We start from the raw sequence: 18,053 nt of genomic DNA, 5'->3' as shown, positions 1-18,053 counted from the left end.
TGCTTTAAGTCACTCAATACGGCCAGTCCTCTCTTCTCCTCTACACAGACCCCTCGGATGTCCAGTGGGTGTCTGAATGACCTAACCTTTAGCTTCCGTCGTCAGAACTGTGGTATTCTTTGTCAACATTCACGTCTTCAGTATAAGAGCCTTCCGCTTGCAATATTTTGATGATGGTAATTGGGGTGAAACGCTGTTAACGTCGTCTCTTTCGCCGTTCGTATGGAGAGAGTTAAAGCCGAACCAAGGCCATGTCTTAGGCCTTTTTCGGATCAATGATAACACAACAGTTTGTTTTTGTCAATGACACTAAGACAAACAATGTAAGTGATATATTTTTTAATCAATTTTCTTTTCTTAACTCCTCGAGTGCCTCAGGATGGATATTTCCATTTATGTTTACTTCCAGTGTGCCGGTGTGGGGGGGTAAAGGCCTTTTGTTAAATGGTACTAAGCAATGGTTTTATTAAAATCTCAAGTGTTTTCCAGACTCTGAAGGCCAAAACATAGTTTTCTGAGATTTTTCTGGCCTTGCAAATGGTTCTATCTTATTGTGGTTCTCTCATTTTAACCCAAAATTTTCCAGCCCTGGAAATGGTTTTCTCATTTTCACCAAAACTTTTCCCATCCTGGAAACGGTTCTGTCATTTTAACCAAAACTTTTCCTATCCTGGAAATGGTTTTCTCATTTTCACCAAAACTTTTCCCATCCTGGAAACGGTTCTGTCATTTTCACCCAAATTTTTCCTATCCTGGAAACAGTTCTCTAGTTCTTCCAAAACCTTTCCCAAATTCCAAGACTGTGTACAAACCCTGCACAGTCTGTGCCCAAAACGCTCATGTTGAAAGCAAGCTATAACTAGCAGAGAGCCGTGGACAGACCATACACAAAACACATGTTGAAAACAAGCTATGACTAGCAGAGAGCCGTGGACAGACCATACACAAAACACATGTTGAAAACAAGCTATGACTGGCAGAGAGCCGTGGACAGACCATACACAAAACACATGTTGAATGAAAGCTATGACTAGCAGAGAGATGTGGACAGACCATACACAAAACACATGTTGAAAGCAAGCTATGACTAGCAGAGAGCCGTAGACAGACCATACACAAAACACATGCTGAAAGCAAGCTATGACTAGCAGAGAGCCGTAGACAGACCATACACAAAACATATGTTGAACGAAAGCTAAAGCTATGACTAGCAGAGAGCCGTAGACAGACCATACACAAAACACATGTTGAACGAAAGCTATGACTAGCAGAGAGATGTGGACAGACCATACACAAAACACATGTTGAAAGCAAGCTATAATTAGCAGAGAACCGTGGACAGACCATACACAAAACGCATGTTGAAAACAAGCTGTAACTAGTAGAGAGCAGTGGACAGACCATACACAAAACACATGCTGAAAGCAAGCTATGATTGGCAGAGAACCGTGGACAGACCATACACAAAACACACGTTAAAAGCAAGCTATGACTGGCAGAGCAGAGGACAGACCATACATAAAACATATGTTGAAAGCAAGCTATGACTGGCAGAGAACCACGCACAGACCATACACAAAACACATGTTGAAAGCAAGCTATAATTAGCACAGATCCGTGGACAGACCACACACAAAACGCATGTTGAAAGCAAGCTATGACTGGCAGAGAGCCGTGGACAGACCATACACAAAACACATGTTGAAAGCAAGCTATGACTGGCAGAGAGTAGTGGACAGACCATACACAAAACACATGTTGAAAGCAAGCTATGACTGGCAGAGAGATGTGGACAGACCATACACAAAACACATGTTGAAAGAAAGCTATGACTAGCAGAGAGCCGTAGACAGACCATACACAAAACACATGTTGAACGAAAGCTATGACTAGCAGAGACCCGTGGACAGACCATACACAAAACACATGCTGAAAGCAAGCTATGACTGGCAGAGAGCAGTAGACAGACCATACATAAAACACATGTTGAAAGCAAGCTACGACTGGCAGAGAGCTGTGGACAGACCATACACAAAACACATGTTGAAAGCAAGCTACGACTGGCAGGGAGCAGTGGACAGACCATACACAAAACATATGTTGAAAGCAAGCTATAACTGGCAGAGCCGTAGACAGACCACACACAAAACACATGTTGAAAGAAATCTATGACTGGCAGGGAGCAGTGGACAGACTTTGGACAAAACACATGTTGAAAACAAGCTATGACTGGCAGAGAACCATGGACAGACCATACACAAAACACATGTTGAAAGCAAGCTATGACTGGCAGAGAACCATGGACAGACCATACACAAAACACATGTTGAAAGCAAGCTATGACTAGCAGAGAACCGTGGACAGACCATACACAAAACACATGTTGAAAGCAAGCTATGACTGGCAGAGATGTGGACAGACGATACACAAAACACATGTTGAAAGCAAGCTATGACTAGCAGAGAACCATGGACAGACCATACACAAAACACATGTTGAAAACAAGCTATGACTGGCAGAGAGCCGTGGACAGACCATACACAAAACACATGTTGAACGAAAGCTATGACTAGCAGAGAGATGTGGACAGACCATACACAAAACACATGTTGAAAGCAAGCTATAATTAGCAGAGAGCCGTAGACAGACCACACACAAAACACATGTTGAAAGAAAGTTATAACTGGCAGAGCAGTGGACAGACCATACACAAAACACATGTTGAAAGCAAGCTATGACTAGCAGAGAACCGTGGACAGACCATACACAAAACACATGTTGAAAGCAAGCTATGACTGGCAGAGAGCAGAGGACAGACCATACACAAAACACATGTTGAAAGCAAGCTATAACTAGCAGAGAGCCGTGGACAGACCATACACAAAACACATATTGAAAGCAAGCTATAACTAGCAGAGAGCCATAGACAGACCATACACAAAACACATGTTGAAAGCAAGCTATGACTGGCAGAGAGTAGTGGACAGACCATACACAAAACACATGCTGAAAGCAAGCTATGACTGGCAGAGAACCATGGACAGACCATACACAAAACACATGTTGAAAGCAAGCTATGACTAGCAGAGAGATGTGGACAGACCATACACAAAACACATGTTTGAAAGCAAGCTATGAGAGATGTGGACAGCACTGACCAATGAGAGAGGCCCAGATGACCCTGAAGACGAACAAGTTGAGGAACTCGCTCATCTTGATGTAGTCAGCCATGGAGAAAATCTGCTGCTGATCGTACATCTCCATGTCGTCCAGAGTGCTGCACACACACACACACACACCTCCATCACACACACACCCCTCCATCACACACACACACCCCTCCATCACACACACACCCCTCCATCACACACACACACCCCTCCATCACACACACACACACACACCCCTCCATCACACACACACACACGGATACACCCACACAGATACACCCGTCCCCCATCACACACACACACACACCCCTCCATCACACACACACACACACCCCTCCATCACACACACACACCCCTCCATCACACACACACACCCCTCCATCACACACACACCCCTCTATCACACACACACCCCTCCATCACACCCCCCCCTCCATCACACACACACATCCCTCCATCACACACACACACACCCCTCCATCACACCCCCCCCTCCATCACACACACACCCCCCTCCATCACACACACACACACCCCTCCATCACACACACACCCCTCCATCACACACACACACACACACCTCCATCACACACACACACACACACAGATACACCCGTCCCCCATCACACACAAACCCCCCTCACCCCCCCCCACCCCCCAACACACACATACATACACCCTCCCAACACAGACACACACACACATTCACACCCACACACACATGCAAGCACACACAAAGAATCAACAACACACACACACACACACAAACAAATACATACAGACACTCACGCACGCACACAAACATAGACAACTTACACATCCTCAAGCGCGCATACACACACACAGACACACACACACACACACACGCGCGTGTGTACGTACACACGCACGCATGCACAAACTTGTACTTATGAGCAAGACAGACAAGGCGAGTCCCTCACTTTAAGGTTACAGTTCAGTCTGTTTCACTCTGCTTGATGATACATCTTGGGGAAAACCAGAAAGAAACACACACACACACACACACACACCACACACACACACACACACACACACTTTCTCCCAAGTTTTGACTCGGGAAAATCGAACTGAGCGCCTTGTCATTCAGATGAGACAATTAACCAAGGTCCCGTGTGCAGCATGCACCTAGCCCACGTAAAAGAACCCACGGCAACAAAAGGGTTGTCCCTGGCAAAATTCTGTGGAAAAATCCATTGTGATATGAAAACAAATAAACTTGCAGGCAGAAAAAAAAAGAAAAAAAAAAGGACAAAAAAAAAAAGGATGGCGCTCTTGTTGTAGCGACACGCTCTTCCTGCAAAGGGCAGTTCAAATTTCACACAGAGAAATCTGTTGAGACATAGAGAATAATGCAATAAAATGCAACACAATACAATGCAATATAATACAATACAATACTGTACTGACATAAAAAAAGACTACAATGCAATGCAACGCATTGCAATACAACACTATACAATGCAATACAATACAATACTGTACAAAATTCTATATGTATCTGTAAACCTTTGAAACAAAATTTCAAAAAAACTGCTGGGGGGAAAAACAGAAATCTGATTCACCCACGTGATGAGGTGGCTGGCGGTCTCGCAGAACAGGGTGAGGAGGGAGAAGACAGGGTGGACGGTGGAGTTGGGCGCTTGCGACAGAAGGTCCAGGAAGGTCTTGAGGCCGCAGGTCGGTCCCAGGTCACAGAGGAAGCGCCACAGTATGGGCAGCAGAGTCTCCGTGTAGCTCAGGCCTGGGAAGACAAGACTTGACAGAATGATTCATCAATCAGGAGACGACGGGCGCAATAGCTGAGTGGTTCAAGCGTTGGACTTTTTTCAATCTGAGGGTCCTGGGTTCGAATCTCGGTATCTGCGCCTGGTGGGTAAAGGGTGGAGATTTTTTCCGATCTCCCAGGTCAATGTATGTGCAGACCTGCTTGTGCCTGAACCCCCTTCATGTGTCACACATCAGTGTCAAACAGAGGGTCAGAGACACACATCAGTGTCAAACAGAGGGTCAGAGTCACACATCAGTGTCAAACAGAGGGTCAGAGTCACACATCAGTGTCAAACAGAGGGTCAGAGTCACACATCAGTGTCAAACAGAGGGTCAGTGTCACACATCAGTGTCAGTCAAACAGAGGGTCAGAGTCACACATCAGTGTCAATCAAACAGAGGGTCAGAGTCACACATCAGTGTCAAACAGAGGGTCAGAGTCACACATCAGTGTCAATGAAACAGAGGGTCAGAGTCACACATCAGTGTCAATCAAACAGAGGGTCAGAGTCACACATCAATGTCAAACAGAGGGTCAGAGTCACACATCAGTGTCAATCAAACAGAGGGTAAGAGTCACACATCAGTGTCAAACAGAGGGTCAGAGTCACACATCAGTGTCAATCAGAGGGTCAGAGTCACACATCAGTGTTAATCAGAGGGTCAGAGTCACACATCAGTGTCAAACAGAGGGTCAGAGTCACACATCAGTGTCAAACAGAGGGTCAGAGTCACACATCATTGTCAATCAAACAGAGGGTCAGAGTCACACATCAGTGTCAAACAGAGGGTCAGAGTCACACATCAGTGTCACACAGAGGGTCAGAGTCACACATCAGTGTCAATCAGAGGGTCAGAGTCACACATCAGTGTCAATCAAACACAGGGTCAGAGTCACACATCAGTGTCAAACAGAGGGTCAGAGTCACACATCAGTGTCAATCAGAGGGTCAGAGTCACACATCAGTGTCACACAGAGGGTCAGAGTCACACATCAGTGTCAATCAGAGGGTCAGAGTCACACATCAGTGTCAATCAAACACAGGGTCAGTGTCACACATCAGTGTCAATCAAACAGAGGGTCAGAGTCAGACATCAGTGTCAAACAGAGGGTCAGAGTCACACATCAGTGTCAAACAGATGGTCAGAGTCACACATCAGTGTCAATCAGAGGGTCAGTGTCACACATCAGTGTCAATCAGAGGGTCAGAGTCACACATCAGTGTCAATCAGAGGGTCAGAGTCACACATCAGTGTCACACAGAGGGTCAGAGTCACACATCAGTGTCAATGAAACAGAGGGTCAGAGTCACACATCAGTGTCAATGAAACAGAGGGTCAGAGTCACACATCAGTGTCAATCAAACAGAGGGTCAGAGTCAGACATCAGTGTCAATCAAACAGAGGGTCAGAGTCAGACATCAGTGTCAGTCACACAGAGGATGCCGACCTCCCAGGATGTCCATACGGAGCTCAGTGAGGGTCTGCAGGGTGGTTCTGTACAGGGCGCAGGGCAGGCAGGTGGCCATGGACACAGAGCTCTCCAGCTTGATCCGAGGACCGTTGCCCTTGCTGGACGCCTTCTCCAGTGCTTTCTTCAGGATGTCTGTCATCATCCCCATTGTCGTCATCATCATCATCATCATCATTGTCGTCGTTGTCATCATCATCGTAGTCGTTGCCATCATCATGATCATCATTGTCGTTATCATCGTCGTCATTGTCATCATCGTCACCATCATCATTGTCAACATAATGATCGTCATCATTATCATTATTGTTATCATTATCATCACCATCATCATCATCGTCATCATTATCCTCAAGGTCATCACAATAATCATAAAGGTAATGAAAATAACAGTTAAAAGAATAGTAGTAGTCATAGTAGTAGCAGTAGAAGTAATAATACTAATACTACTATTATAACTAATACTAATAAAAACAACAACAAACTACTGTATAAATGTGAACTATAATTATGTTGTAAACAGACAGGATATAACTTCATGTATGTCAGTGCTGTGTTCAGTTGAAATCTTGAGAATCAAAAAATGTATAAGTACCAAGTGGTTAACAGCTGTTAACCTTTTGTAAGACCACACCATTTTATCTTTATATAACCCCCCCCACCCCACCCCCCCAAAAAAAGTTTCTTTTTATGTCTTGTAGCTGCAACAATAAAATATACATCAAATGTTAAATTTAACCCCTGCCGGAGTCTGCACTAGTGGGTCACGGTCAAGTATGTGTAATTAAATATACATTAAAGGTTAAATCACTACGAAACATCAGAGCAGGGTGTAGGATAAACGGTGTCTGTTTGAATCGAGGCCAAATAATTGAGTGCTATTGTAAAGGGCATACACACACATGCACATACAAACACGCATACACACACACACACAACACACACACAACACACACACACACACACACAAACACACACACACACGCACAGCACACATACACACACAACACACATACACACACACAGAGCACACATACACACAACAATAGAGTAGGATATGGAATGAATATAGGCAAAATAACTGATTGCTATTGTAAAGGGCACACACACACACACACACACACACACACACACACATGCACAGTGGGACGGAGAGACAGAAAACAAACAGAAAAAGGCGTAAAAAGGGAAAGCTAAAGTGAAATTTCGAAGTGTGTGAATGCGTGGTGTTCAGAGTTTCCTGTCGTGCGAGCGCCCATGGGGGGGCAGCAGGTCACTGAAGGTGCCCCAGTGGGACTTGTGCCGCAGTGTGAGAAAAACATTCTGGGGGAGGAGCCGCCTGGGTTTCGAACTGAAAGAGACAGTGCCAGTATGAACTGTGTCACCTTGCGCTGTGTCGGGTTGTGTTGTGTTTGTGTTGTGTTGTGTTGTGTTGCATTGCGCTGTGTTGTGTTGTGCTGTGTTGTTCTGTGCTATGTTGTGTTGTTCTGTGCTATGTTGTGTTGTGTTGCATTGTGTTGCGTTGCGCTGTGTTGTGCTGTGTTGTTCTGTGCTATGTTGTGTTGTGCTGTGTTGTTCTGTGCTGTGCTGTGTTGTGCTGTGTTGTTCTGTGCTATGTTGTGTTGTGTTGCATTGTGTTGTGTTGCGCTGTGTTGTGTTGTGTTGTGCTGTGTTGTTCTGTGCTGTGCTGTGTTGTGTTGTGCTGAATTTGCTGCATGTGTTGTGTTGTGCTGAACTGTGATGTGTTGTGTTGTGCTGTGTTGTTATGTGCTGTGCTGTGTTGTGTTATGCGGAATTTGCTGCGCGTGTTGTTCTGTGCTGTGCTGTGCTGTGCTGCGTTGTGTTATGCTGTATTTGCTACCTTGTGTTGTTCTGTGCTGTGCTGTGTTGTGCTGTGTTCTGTTGCGTGTTGGCCGATTAGTCTCAGGTTGAACTTTGAAATAAAGAATGAATGTGTGAATGAGTGCGAATAAATTTCTTTTAAGTTTTCTCTAAATTTCCCTGTGGTGTGTGTGTGTGTGTGTGTGTGTGTGTGTGTGTGTGTGTGTGTGTGTGAGAGAGAGAGAGAGAGAGAGAGAGAGAGAGAGAGAGAGAGAGTGTAGCTGAGTTACAGAAGAGTGAGGAGACATTAATATACAAGTAAGCATGTGCTTTTGAAAGGAGTGAGGCACTTGAGGATTTTGTGTCTTTCTTCTTTGATGAGAAAGGTTTGTTATAATAATGACAACAATAATGATAATAATAATTTTATTATCAAATAAATGACATGTGTGTGTGTGTGTGCGTGCGCGCATGTACCTGTGTGCATGTGTGTGTGCTCCGGAGTGCATGGATGCGTGTGTGACTGCAACCCAACTGAATGACACAGGAAATGAATCATTAGCACCCAAAGGCATCTCTAAGTCAGCTCTTCCCAGGCAGTCAGCCCTGTTGTGCAAATGACTGCATGTTTGTAAAGCTCTTAGAGCTTGGTCTCTGACGGAGGGTAGGTGCTACTTAAGTACCCATATCATCATCATTATCATCGTCATGATTACCATAACCACCATCATCAACATCATGACCATTACCATCACCATCATCATCATATCACCACCACCACCACCACCACCATCATCATCACCATCACGGTTACCATAACCACCATCATCAACATCATTACTATTACCATCACCATCATCATCATGTCACCACCAGCACCACCACCATCATCATCATCACCACCACCCACAACCATCACCATCACCCACCACCCACCACCACCACTACCACCACCATCATCATCATACCACCACCACCACCACCACCATCATCACCACCACCCACAACCATCACCATCACCACTACCATCACCATCACCACCACCACCCACAACCATCACCACCACCCACCCCCCACCACCACCACTACCACCACCATCATCATCATACCACCACCCACAACCATCACCATCACCACTACCACCATCACCACCATCGCAGTATCTCCCCTTACTTTTAGACGGGGAGGGAGTGGAGGCCTTGGAGGAGTGAGAGGCGTTGAGGTGGACGTACTCCAACAGCGCGGTGAACAGCAGGCGGATCATGCGCTCGCTCCACAACAGCTGCAGCTGCTGCACCACAAAGGGCAGCGCCTCGTGAAGCCTGCAACGCAGCGCGCGTCAGCTGAAGGAACGGGTGCGCACACGTGCACGCACGCGCATACACATTCATAAACACACACACACACATACACACGCAAACGCACACACATACATACACACACACACACAAGCACGCAAACACACACTCACATGCACACACTCGGACAAGCACACACAGTCGCACATCCCTTCCCCCTTTTCTCCTACTTCCACCCCCATCATCCATCCACCTTTGTTTTGTTTTTTTGATTTTTTTGTTTGTTTTTTTTTGTTTGGGTTTTTTTTTTCCGGTCTAATATCACTTGGGAGTGGAAAAGACTTAAAACCGAAGACTTTCACAACATACAATGCAAACCAAAGACTACTACAGAACATGTATTGTATTGTACTCCTTTTTTGTCCCAACAGATTATGCATGGGTGGGTGTATGTGTGAATGTGTGGCTTCATGTTTTACATTTATTTGCTTATTTATCATCATTGTTGTCTTATTTATTTATTTATTTATTATTATTATTATTATTATTTTATTATTATTTTCATTACTACTACCTTTTTTTTTAATATCATAATTATTATTTATTTATTTTTATTTTATTTTAATTTTTTAATTTTTTCTCAAGGCCTGACTAAGCGCGTTGGGTTACGCTGCTGGTCAGGCATCTGCTTGGCAGATGTGGTGTAGCGTATATGGATTTGTCCGAACGCAGTGACGCCTCCTTGAGCTACTGAAACTGAAACTGAAACTGTCCTGTGTGATGATGCTGGGGCTGCTCTCCACAGGGAGAGCACATTGCCACACTGCAGCACCACCCATACATGGTTGTTTCTTCTTCTTCTGTCTGCAAGTGCATTTGTTTTCCCATCAAAGTGGGTTCTTTGCCAAGGGCAAACCTCTTGTTGCTGCCACAGGTTCTTTTTTTTGTGTGTGTGTGTGTGTGTGTGTGTGTGCGCGCGCTAAATCCATGCTGCATACTGTACCTCAGTTTATCGTATCACCCACTAATAGCCATGGTTCTATTTCAGGTGGTTGATTGTGTGTGTGTGTGTGTGTGTGTGTGTGTGTGTGTATGTGGTAGTATTGCATTCGATCAACATATAGTTCTTCTTCATTTGGGGAGTGCAGCTCACTCCTTAATCTTCAAGCGGGACGTTATAGGCTGAATCAGCCATCTAGGCTGCCATACTTTGTTTTCAGGAGTGTGCATGCTGCGTATGTTTATGTTTCCATTACCCACCAAACATCTCCATCGCTAACCAACCAACCAAGCACTACAGCTAGGATCCAACCCGGGATCCTCAGACAGAAACTCAAAACATTCTAACCTCTCAGCTACTGGCTACAAATACAATGCAGAAGATGAAGCTGCAAAAAAACAAACAAACAAAGAAGACAGAAAGAAAGAAAGAAAAAAACAGAGAAAAAGAAAGACAGAGAGTAAAAGATTTTTTTTTTTTTTTTTTTTTTTTAAAGTGATACCTCTGGTTGGTGCTCTGTGAGAACCAGCCCAGTACGGGGTGCCAGTGCGTCAGGTTGGAGCGTTTGTTCTGCACGTACGCCTTACACTTCTCCAGCAGCCGGATCATCACCGTCTGTCAACAGGGGGAACGTCACGCACTCAAAAGTCTTCATCCATCTGTCTATCTATTCTTTTGATTTGTTTGTTTGTTATTTTTTTCTTCTCAAGGACAAAGCACATTGGGTTACACTGCTGGTCGGGGTTATCTGCTCAGCAGATGTGGTGGTGTAGTGTTTTTGGATTTGTCCGAACGCAGTTTCGCCTCCTTGTGTAACTGAGCTGAACTGAACCGTTTCTTCATAGCCCACAGCCTGCCATACAGCTGGCCATAGTGAACTGTTTCTTCATAGCCCAGCCAGCCACATAGCTGGCCATAGTGAACTGTATCTTCATAGCCCGGCCAGCTGTGTGGCTGGCCATAGTGAACTGTTTCTTCATAGCCCACAGCCAGCCACACAGCTGGCCATAGTGAACTGTTTCTTCATAGCCCAGCCAGCCACACAGCTGGCCATAGTGAACTGTTTCTTCATAGCCCAGCCAGCCACACAGCTGGCCATAGTGAACTGCTTCTTCATAGCCCACAGCCAGCCACACAGCTGGCCATAGTGAACTGTTTCTTCATAGCCCACAGCCAGCCACACAGCTGGCCATAGTGAACTGTTTCTTCATAGCCCACAGCCAGCCACACAGCTGGCCATAGTGAACTGTTTCTTCATAGCCCAGCCAGCCACACAGCTGGCCATAGTGAACTGTTTCTTCATAGCCCAGCCAGCCACACAGCTGGCCATAGTGAACTGTTTCTTCATAGCCCAGCCAGCCACACAGCTGGCCATAGCGAAAGCGATAAAAGCCAGAAGAGAAAACAAATTGTTGTGTTTTGTGTTATGTTGTATTATTGCATTATTTTGTAATGAAATGTTTTGTATTGTTCTGTATTGTATTGCATTGCACTGTATTGTATTGCATTGCACTGCAGTGTATTGTAATGTATTGCATTGTATTATAATGTATTGTATTGTACTGTAATGTGTTATATTGCATTGTATTGTATTGTATTGTACTGTATTGCACTGTACAACTTTCTGTCACAACAGATGTCTCTGTGTGAAATTCAGACTGCAGTCCCCATGTCTTGTATTGTATTGTATTGTATTGTATTGTATTGTACAACTTTCTGTCACAACAGATGTCTCTGTGTGAAATTCAGACTGCACTCCCCAGGGAGGGGGTGTCGCTACAGTGCAATACCTCTATGGTTTTTTTTGTTTTGTTTTGATTTTCAGTTTGACAATGATCCATGAAGTAATGCAGAATAGGAAACAATTTACATGTGAGAATGTGAAGCTTATTCTCTCTCTTCTTCTGTCTCGCATGAGAGAGTGTGTTCTGTGTGTGCATACATAAATGTGTTTGTGCGCATACATATACGTACATCAATGCATGTGCATGTGTGTGTTGTAAAATTAAAAAAAAAAAAAAAAAAAAAATTGGTATTCATTCTTTTTCCTTCACAATACATACATTACCACTAGTGAAAATATTTCACGCTTAACTCACTCAGTATGGCCAGTCCTCTCTTCTCCTCTACACAGACCCCTCGGATGTCCAGTGGGTGTCTGAATGACCCAACCTTTAGCTTCCGTCGTCAGAATTGTGGTATTCTTTGTCAACATTCACGCCTTCAGTATAAGAGCCTTCCGCTTGCAATACTTTGATGATGGTAATTGGGGTGAAACGCTGTTAACGTCGTCTCTTTTGCCGTTCATATGGAAAGAGTTGAAGCACTCCAATCCAGACTGAATCACAATCATTTCACTCTGAACTGGTCTTGCTCAGAATCTATCTCATGCAGACATGGGGAATAATTACAGCAAAGAAAAGGAGAACAGTTTACCACCTTCGCTGCTGTGGACGAGTACGCCCTTTCAGAGAGATGCTGTCATGCTACTGTGATAAAACAGAGCTTACAGGTCTGGATGTCAGTCACTATTCTTTATCTGAACGTCTTCCTGTTAGGATTGTATTGTTTCTGTTCCGCAAAATCAATAGCACCACTTATATATTCACAAATCAGCCCCTTCCTATCTCTGTGGCTGCCTTCACCTCTACACTCCATCTCACTCACTACGATCAGCTTCGGATCCACTCCATTTACGCATACCCAGATTCAAACACTCGACTGTTGGCCGCCGTTCTTTCTCTGTCTCTGGACCTTGCAATTGGAATGAACGTCTCTTTCGCTTCGTCAAGTCTCCACACTCAGCTCTTTCAAGTCTGGCCTTAAAACCCCCCTCTTCCCAAAATAGCCTCCCTTCCCTGCCTCTTCTTTGTCTTCAGTTTCTCCAGTTTTAGAGTTATGCGTGCGTGAGAATGACTGGTGCGAAAGCGCTTAGATTTGTCTATGCACAAGATTCAGCGCTATATAAATACCATTATTATTATTATTATTATTATTATTATCATTATATCACTTAGTACTGCTGGTTAGCTCCCCTGACTTTCCCCACAGATGACCCATTTATTAGGGTAAGAAATAAAATCGCCAAAAAACAAATGTTAGAATTCATGAACTGCAAACTTCAAAACTGATCAGTAAGATAACAAGTTAGTTGGGTACAAAATATAAAACTTCTTCCCTTCTCATGCGATCATACAGTGAGAAGATGAAAGTATCCATAACTTTTGTTCAAATTCGCACACACTGATAACTTGTAAACGAATCCAGGAAAGCACAAAGAGTTTGAAACAGATTAAATTCAGAACTTAAAACAGCCACTTAGGGCCAGTTTGTCTAATTCTGTTGTCTGCCTTATGACTGAGACAAAACTGGGTCAGACACCATTGTTGACACTCACTGTTCACGTGAACCAGTCACCGTGAAAACAAATCTCCTGCTCACAAGCGCAGCAACACACACTGCATTTATTGCAGTGGAGAGTGGAAAGGTCAGTTAAGATATTCTTAGCTCATAACATCAATCAGGGCCTTTCGTCTGAAACAGTTGTAAACAGTAAGGCTCCAATCAGGGCCTTTTGTCTGAAACGGTTGTAAACAGTAAGGCCCCAATCAGGGCCTTTTGACTGAAACGGTTGTAAACAGTATAGCCCCAATCACAGCCTTTCATCTGAAACAGTTGTAAACAGTATGGCCCCAATCAGGACCCTTCGTCTGAAACGGTTGTAAACAGTATAGCCCCAATCAGGGCCTTTCGTCTGAAACGGTTGTAAATACTATGGCCCCAATCAGAGCCCTTTGTCTGAAACAGTTGTAAACAGTATAGCCCCAATCAGAGCCCTCCGTCTGAAACGGTTGTAAACAGTATGGTCCCAATCAGAGCCCTTCATCTCAAACGGTTGTAAACAGTATGACTTCAATCAGAACCCTTCATCTGAAACGGTTGTAAACAATATGGCTTCAATCAGAGCCTTTTGTCTGAAACGGTTGTAAACAGTATAGCCCCAATCACAGCCTTTCGTCTGAAACAGTTGTAAACAGTATGGCCCCAATCAGGACCCTTCGTCTGAAACAGTTGTAAACAGTATAGCCCCAATCAGGGCCTTTCGTCTGAAACAGTTGTAAACAGTATAGCCCCAATCAGAGCCCTTCGTCTGAAACAGTTGTAAACAGTATAGCCCCAATCAGAGCCCTTCGTCTGAAACAGTTGTAAACAGTATGGCCCCAATCAGAGCCCTTCGTCTGAAACAGTTGTAAACAGTATAGCCCCAATCAGAGCCCTTCGTCTGAAACAGTTGTAAACAGTATGACTTCAATCAGAGCCCTTCGTCTGAAACGGTTGTAAACAGTATAGCCCCAATCAGAGCCCTTCGTCCTAAACAGTAAACAGTATAGCCCCAATCAGAGCCTTTCATCTGAAACGGCTGTAAACAGTACGGCCCCAATCAGGGCCTTTTTTGTCTGAAACGGTTGTAAACAGTATAACCCCAATCAGGGGCCTTCGTCTGAAACAGTTGTAAACAGTATAGCCCCAATCAGGGCCCCTTCGTCTGTAGTGAGTTAAAAGCATGCGGAAAGAAGTAATTGCACTTTAGATGTATACTACCACTGACCTCATACAAAACACAATCTTTATCATTCATCCATTTGGAAATTAACTGCGCATCCACAGGCTCGTCACTCACCCAGCCCACAGCCAAGTCCAAAAAAAACGACACACAACATGACAAAGGTTGGACCAAGGACCAAACAATAAAGCAACACATATAAAAGCTAAGTACACACAAGCAAGTAATACAACACAGTGGGTACACACAACCAAGCCTCCTCATCGCGCGCGCGCGCGCACACACACACACACACACACACACACACACTTTGTAAAATGACACAAGTATTAAGAAACACAGTTTCAGAACAAGAAATGCTTGCATAAAAGCATTATGAATTGTTTAGTATAAATTAAAAAAATATATATCTTAAAAAACAAAACAAAAAAAACCAGGTTCATTAGTCAAAGGGTTAACAGAAAAACGACAACAACACAATTCTTACCATGAAGTCAGTTGTATTCTCCACCAGACCCTGAAGAAGAAATCATGTGACCCAGGAATCATGTGACCTAGATATCTATCTTTTTACACATTGCAATACCCTATAAAACCATAATATACAGTTAATGTGTATTCATTCTTAAAAAAAGAATAATTAAGCAATTTTTGTTTGAAGAATATTGACACCATTTTTTTTAATATAAAATTATTATTAAAAAAAAACAAAAAACAAAAAAAAAACAACACCAAAGAGACACACTAGCTAAAAAATAATAGATAAAAACAACAACAAATTTCCAAGATTTCTGTGAGACTGAAATCGTCAACAGCCAACTAGGACTGTGTATCTATAATAAAATCTCCAAGATTTCTGTGAGACCGAAATCGTCAACAGACGCTAGGACTATGTATCTATAATAAAATTTTCCCAAGATTTCTGTGAGACCAAAATCATCAACAGACACTATGACTGTGTATCTATAATAAAATTTCCATTATTTCTGTGAGATCGAAATAGTCAACATAATAAAATTTCCAAGATTTCTGGAGACTGAAATCGTCAACAGCCACTATGACTGTGAATCTATAAAATAATCTCCAAGCTTTCTGTAAGACCGAAATCGTTGACAGCCACTATGACTGTGAATCTATAGTAAACTTTCCAAGATTTCTGCGAGACTGAAACTGTCAACAGACACTATGACTGTGTATCTATAAAATAATCTCCATGATTTCTGTGAGACCGAAATCGTCAACAGCCACTATGACTGTGAATCTATAATAAAATTTCCAAGATTTCTGTGAGACCGAAATTGTCAACAGACACTAGGACTGTGAATCTATAGTAAACTTTCCAAGATTTTTTGTGAGACCGAAATCGTCTTCAGACACTAGGACTGTGTATCTATGAATAGAAAAGACAGAGAGACAGAGAGATGGACACACAGAAGAAGACAAAACAATTTCTCACCTCCAGCTCCTTATATCCCAGCTGAATCAGGTTTGCTGGGGGGGAGGAAGAAGAAAAAAAAGTAACTGAGAATGATATTGTAGTATTCCTGTGCTGTGTGCTTGTGGGTAGATATCTGAGCGGGGCGGGCGCGTGTGTATGTATGTGTGTGTGTGTGTGTGTGTGTGTGTGTGTGTGTGTGTGTGTGTGTGTGTGTGTGTGTGTGTGTGTGTGTGTACACAAACGCCCATTATAATTCCCCCACCTCATTCCCCTGCCCACTCACTCACACACACACTCACACTGTCTCTCACTCTTTCTCATCAAATTAAGGTTTCGTAATGTGATCAAGATGACATATTACATGTTAGAGTCAAACAGTTCCACTAATTAGAATAATGGGAACTTTGCTCTACAAGTAAATCTGACACTATCACCCAAAACGAAACACTACTTTGGATTAAATAAAACAGACGGGAACCTCTGCAGCAAAAAAAAAAAAAAAGAAGGGGGATGAAACAATTTAGAAAAACCGACCAATTGGATGGCTTTTAATTAGGTCAACTGCGGTTTTTGTCAGAGACCAACAATTTTCTTTGCTAGGATGCATGCATGGATGAATGTAGGGAGAGGGTGGGGGAGACACGTATGTGAGTATGTGTGTGCATTAGAATATTTTTTGAGATAATTATGTTAATGAAATTTGGTAAATTGATTTGTTAAAAATGTTCTTTTTAAATCGTACCTTCCCTCAAATCAGAATTTCCTTGTGTTGCTCAGTTATATATTTTATTCAAATGGTTGCGAAAATGTCAGTACAACAAACAGTTAATCTGACAATAAATGGTTTCAGTCAGTCAGTCTGTGTGTGTGTGTGTGTGTGTGTGTGTGTGTGTGTGTGTGTGTGCCCTATCAAGTGTGCTGTGTGTGTGCACATGGAGAGGGGAGGTGGGTGGGGGAGGGCATGGTCAGGGTGCATCTTCCTGGTTGCATGTTGTGTTTTCACATGCTTGCAAGGAAATTCTCCTTTTCTGCGAGGACACAATCGAGTCTGATCTGCAGCTGTGTATGGGCAGAAAAGTGGTAAGGACTCTGCACTCTGACTGAGAAAATTTATCACTCAACTTGAAAGGCAAAGGGAATTTTTTTTTTTCCCCCCTCTCAACTGAACTTGTACTTATCTGTACACTATCCACTGGTGGTTGTCACATACGCTGGCACAAACATGTTGAAGCGTGTACTGGGAGGAAAAGGGTGTAACCTCATAAGACCAATATGCCCATTCAAAATGTTAACATTATCTTCATTGATTGTTCACTTCATGTTGTTATTTACATGCACTTTTGTAAATGACACTGCTACAAACATTTACACGAACGCACCAGGTCAGTTAAAAACACTGAAATCGCATCACAAGCTCCAAAGACTAAAGTACAGCAAGAAAATTTCCATTTATTATGCTACATGTCTGTCTGAGTGCGTATGTGTGTGTGCCTGAAATCTGAC

General features: G+C 43.4%; 1 protein-coding gene across 1 annotated transcript in view; it reads right to left on the bottom strand.

The window, feature by feature from the left end:
* Positions 1 to 18,053, bottom strand: part of LOC143288512 (ubiquitin-protein ligase E3B-like) — a 71,152-nt gene that overhangs the window by 24,836 nt on the left and 28,263 nt on the right. The window contains exons 13-19 of the mRNA XM_076597091.1: positions 16,569 to 16,603; positions 15,600 to 15,629; positions 11,051 to 11,163; positions 9,424 to 9,572; positions 6,409 to 6,564; positions 4,758 to 4,932; positions 3,159 to 3,277 (exon numbers count right to left, since the gene is read on the bottom strand). Coding sequence (XP_076453206.1) covers positions 3,159 to 3,277; positions 4,758 to 4,932; positions 6,409 to 6,564; positions 9,424 to 9,572; positions 11,051 to 11,163; positions 15,600 to 15,629; positions 16,569 to 16,603 — 777 coding nt within the window. The remainder of the gene's footprint in view (positions 1 to 3,158; positions 3,278 to 4,757; positions 4,933 to 6,408; positions 6,565 to 9,423; positions 9,573 to 11,050; positions 11,164 to 15,599; positions 15,630 to 16,568; positions 16,604 to 18,053) is intronic.

Source organism: Babylonia areolata, chromosome 12, assembly GCF_041734735.1.
Source record: "Babylonia areolata isolate BAREFJ2019XMU chromosome 12, ASM4173473v1, whole genome shotgun sequence".
NCBI lineage: Eukaryota > Metazoa > Mollusca > Gastropoda > Neogastropoda > Buccinidae > Babylonia > Babylonia areolata.
The sequence above is the reverse complement of the archived record's forward strand: the minus strand, read 5'-3'. Positions and strand labels throughout refer to the sequence as shown.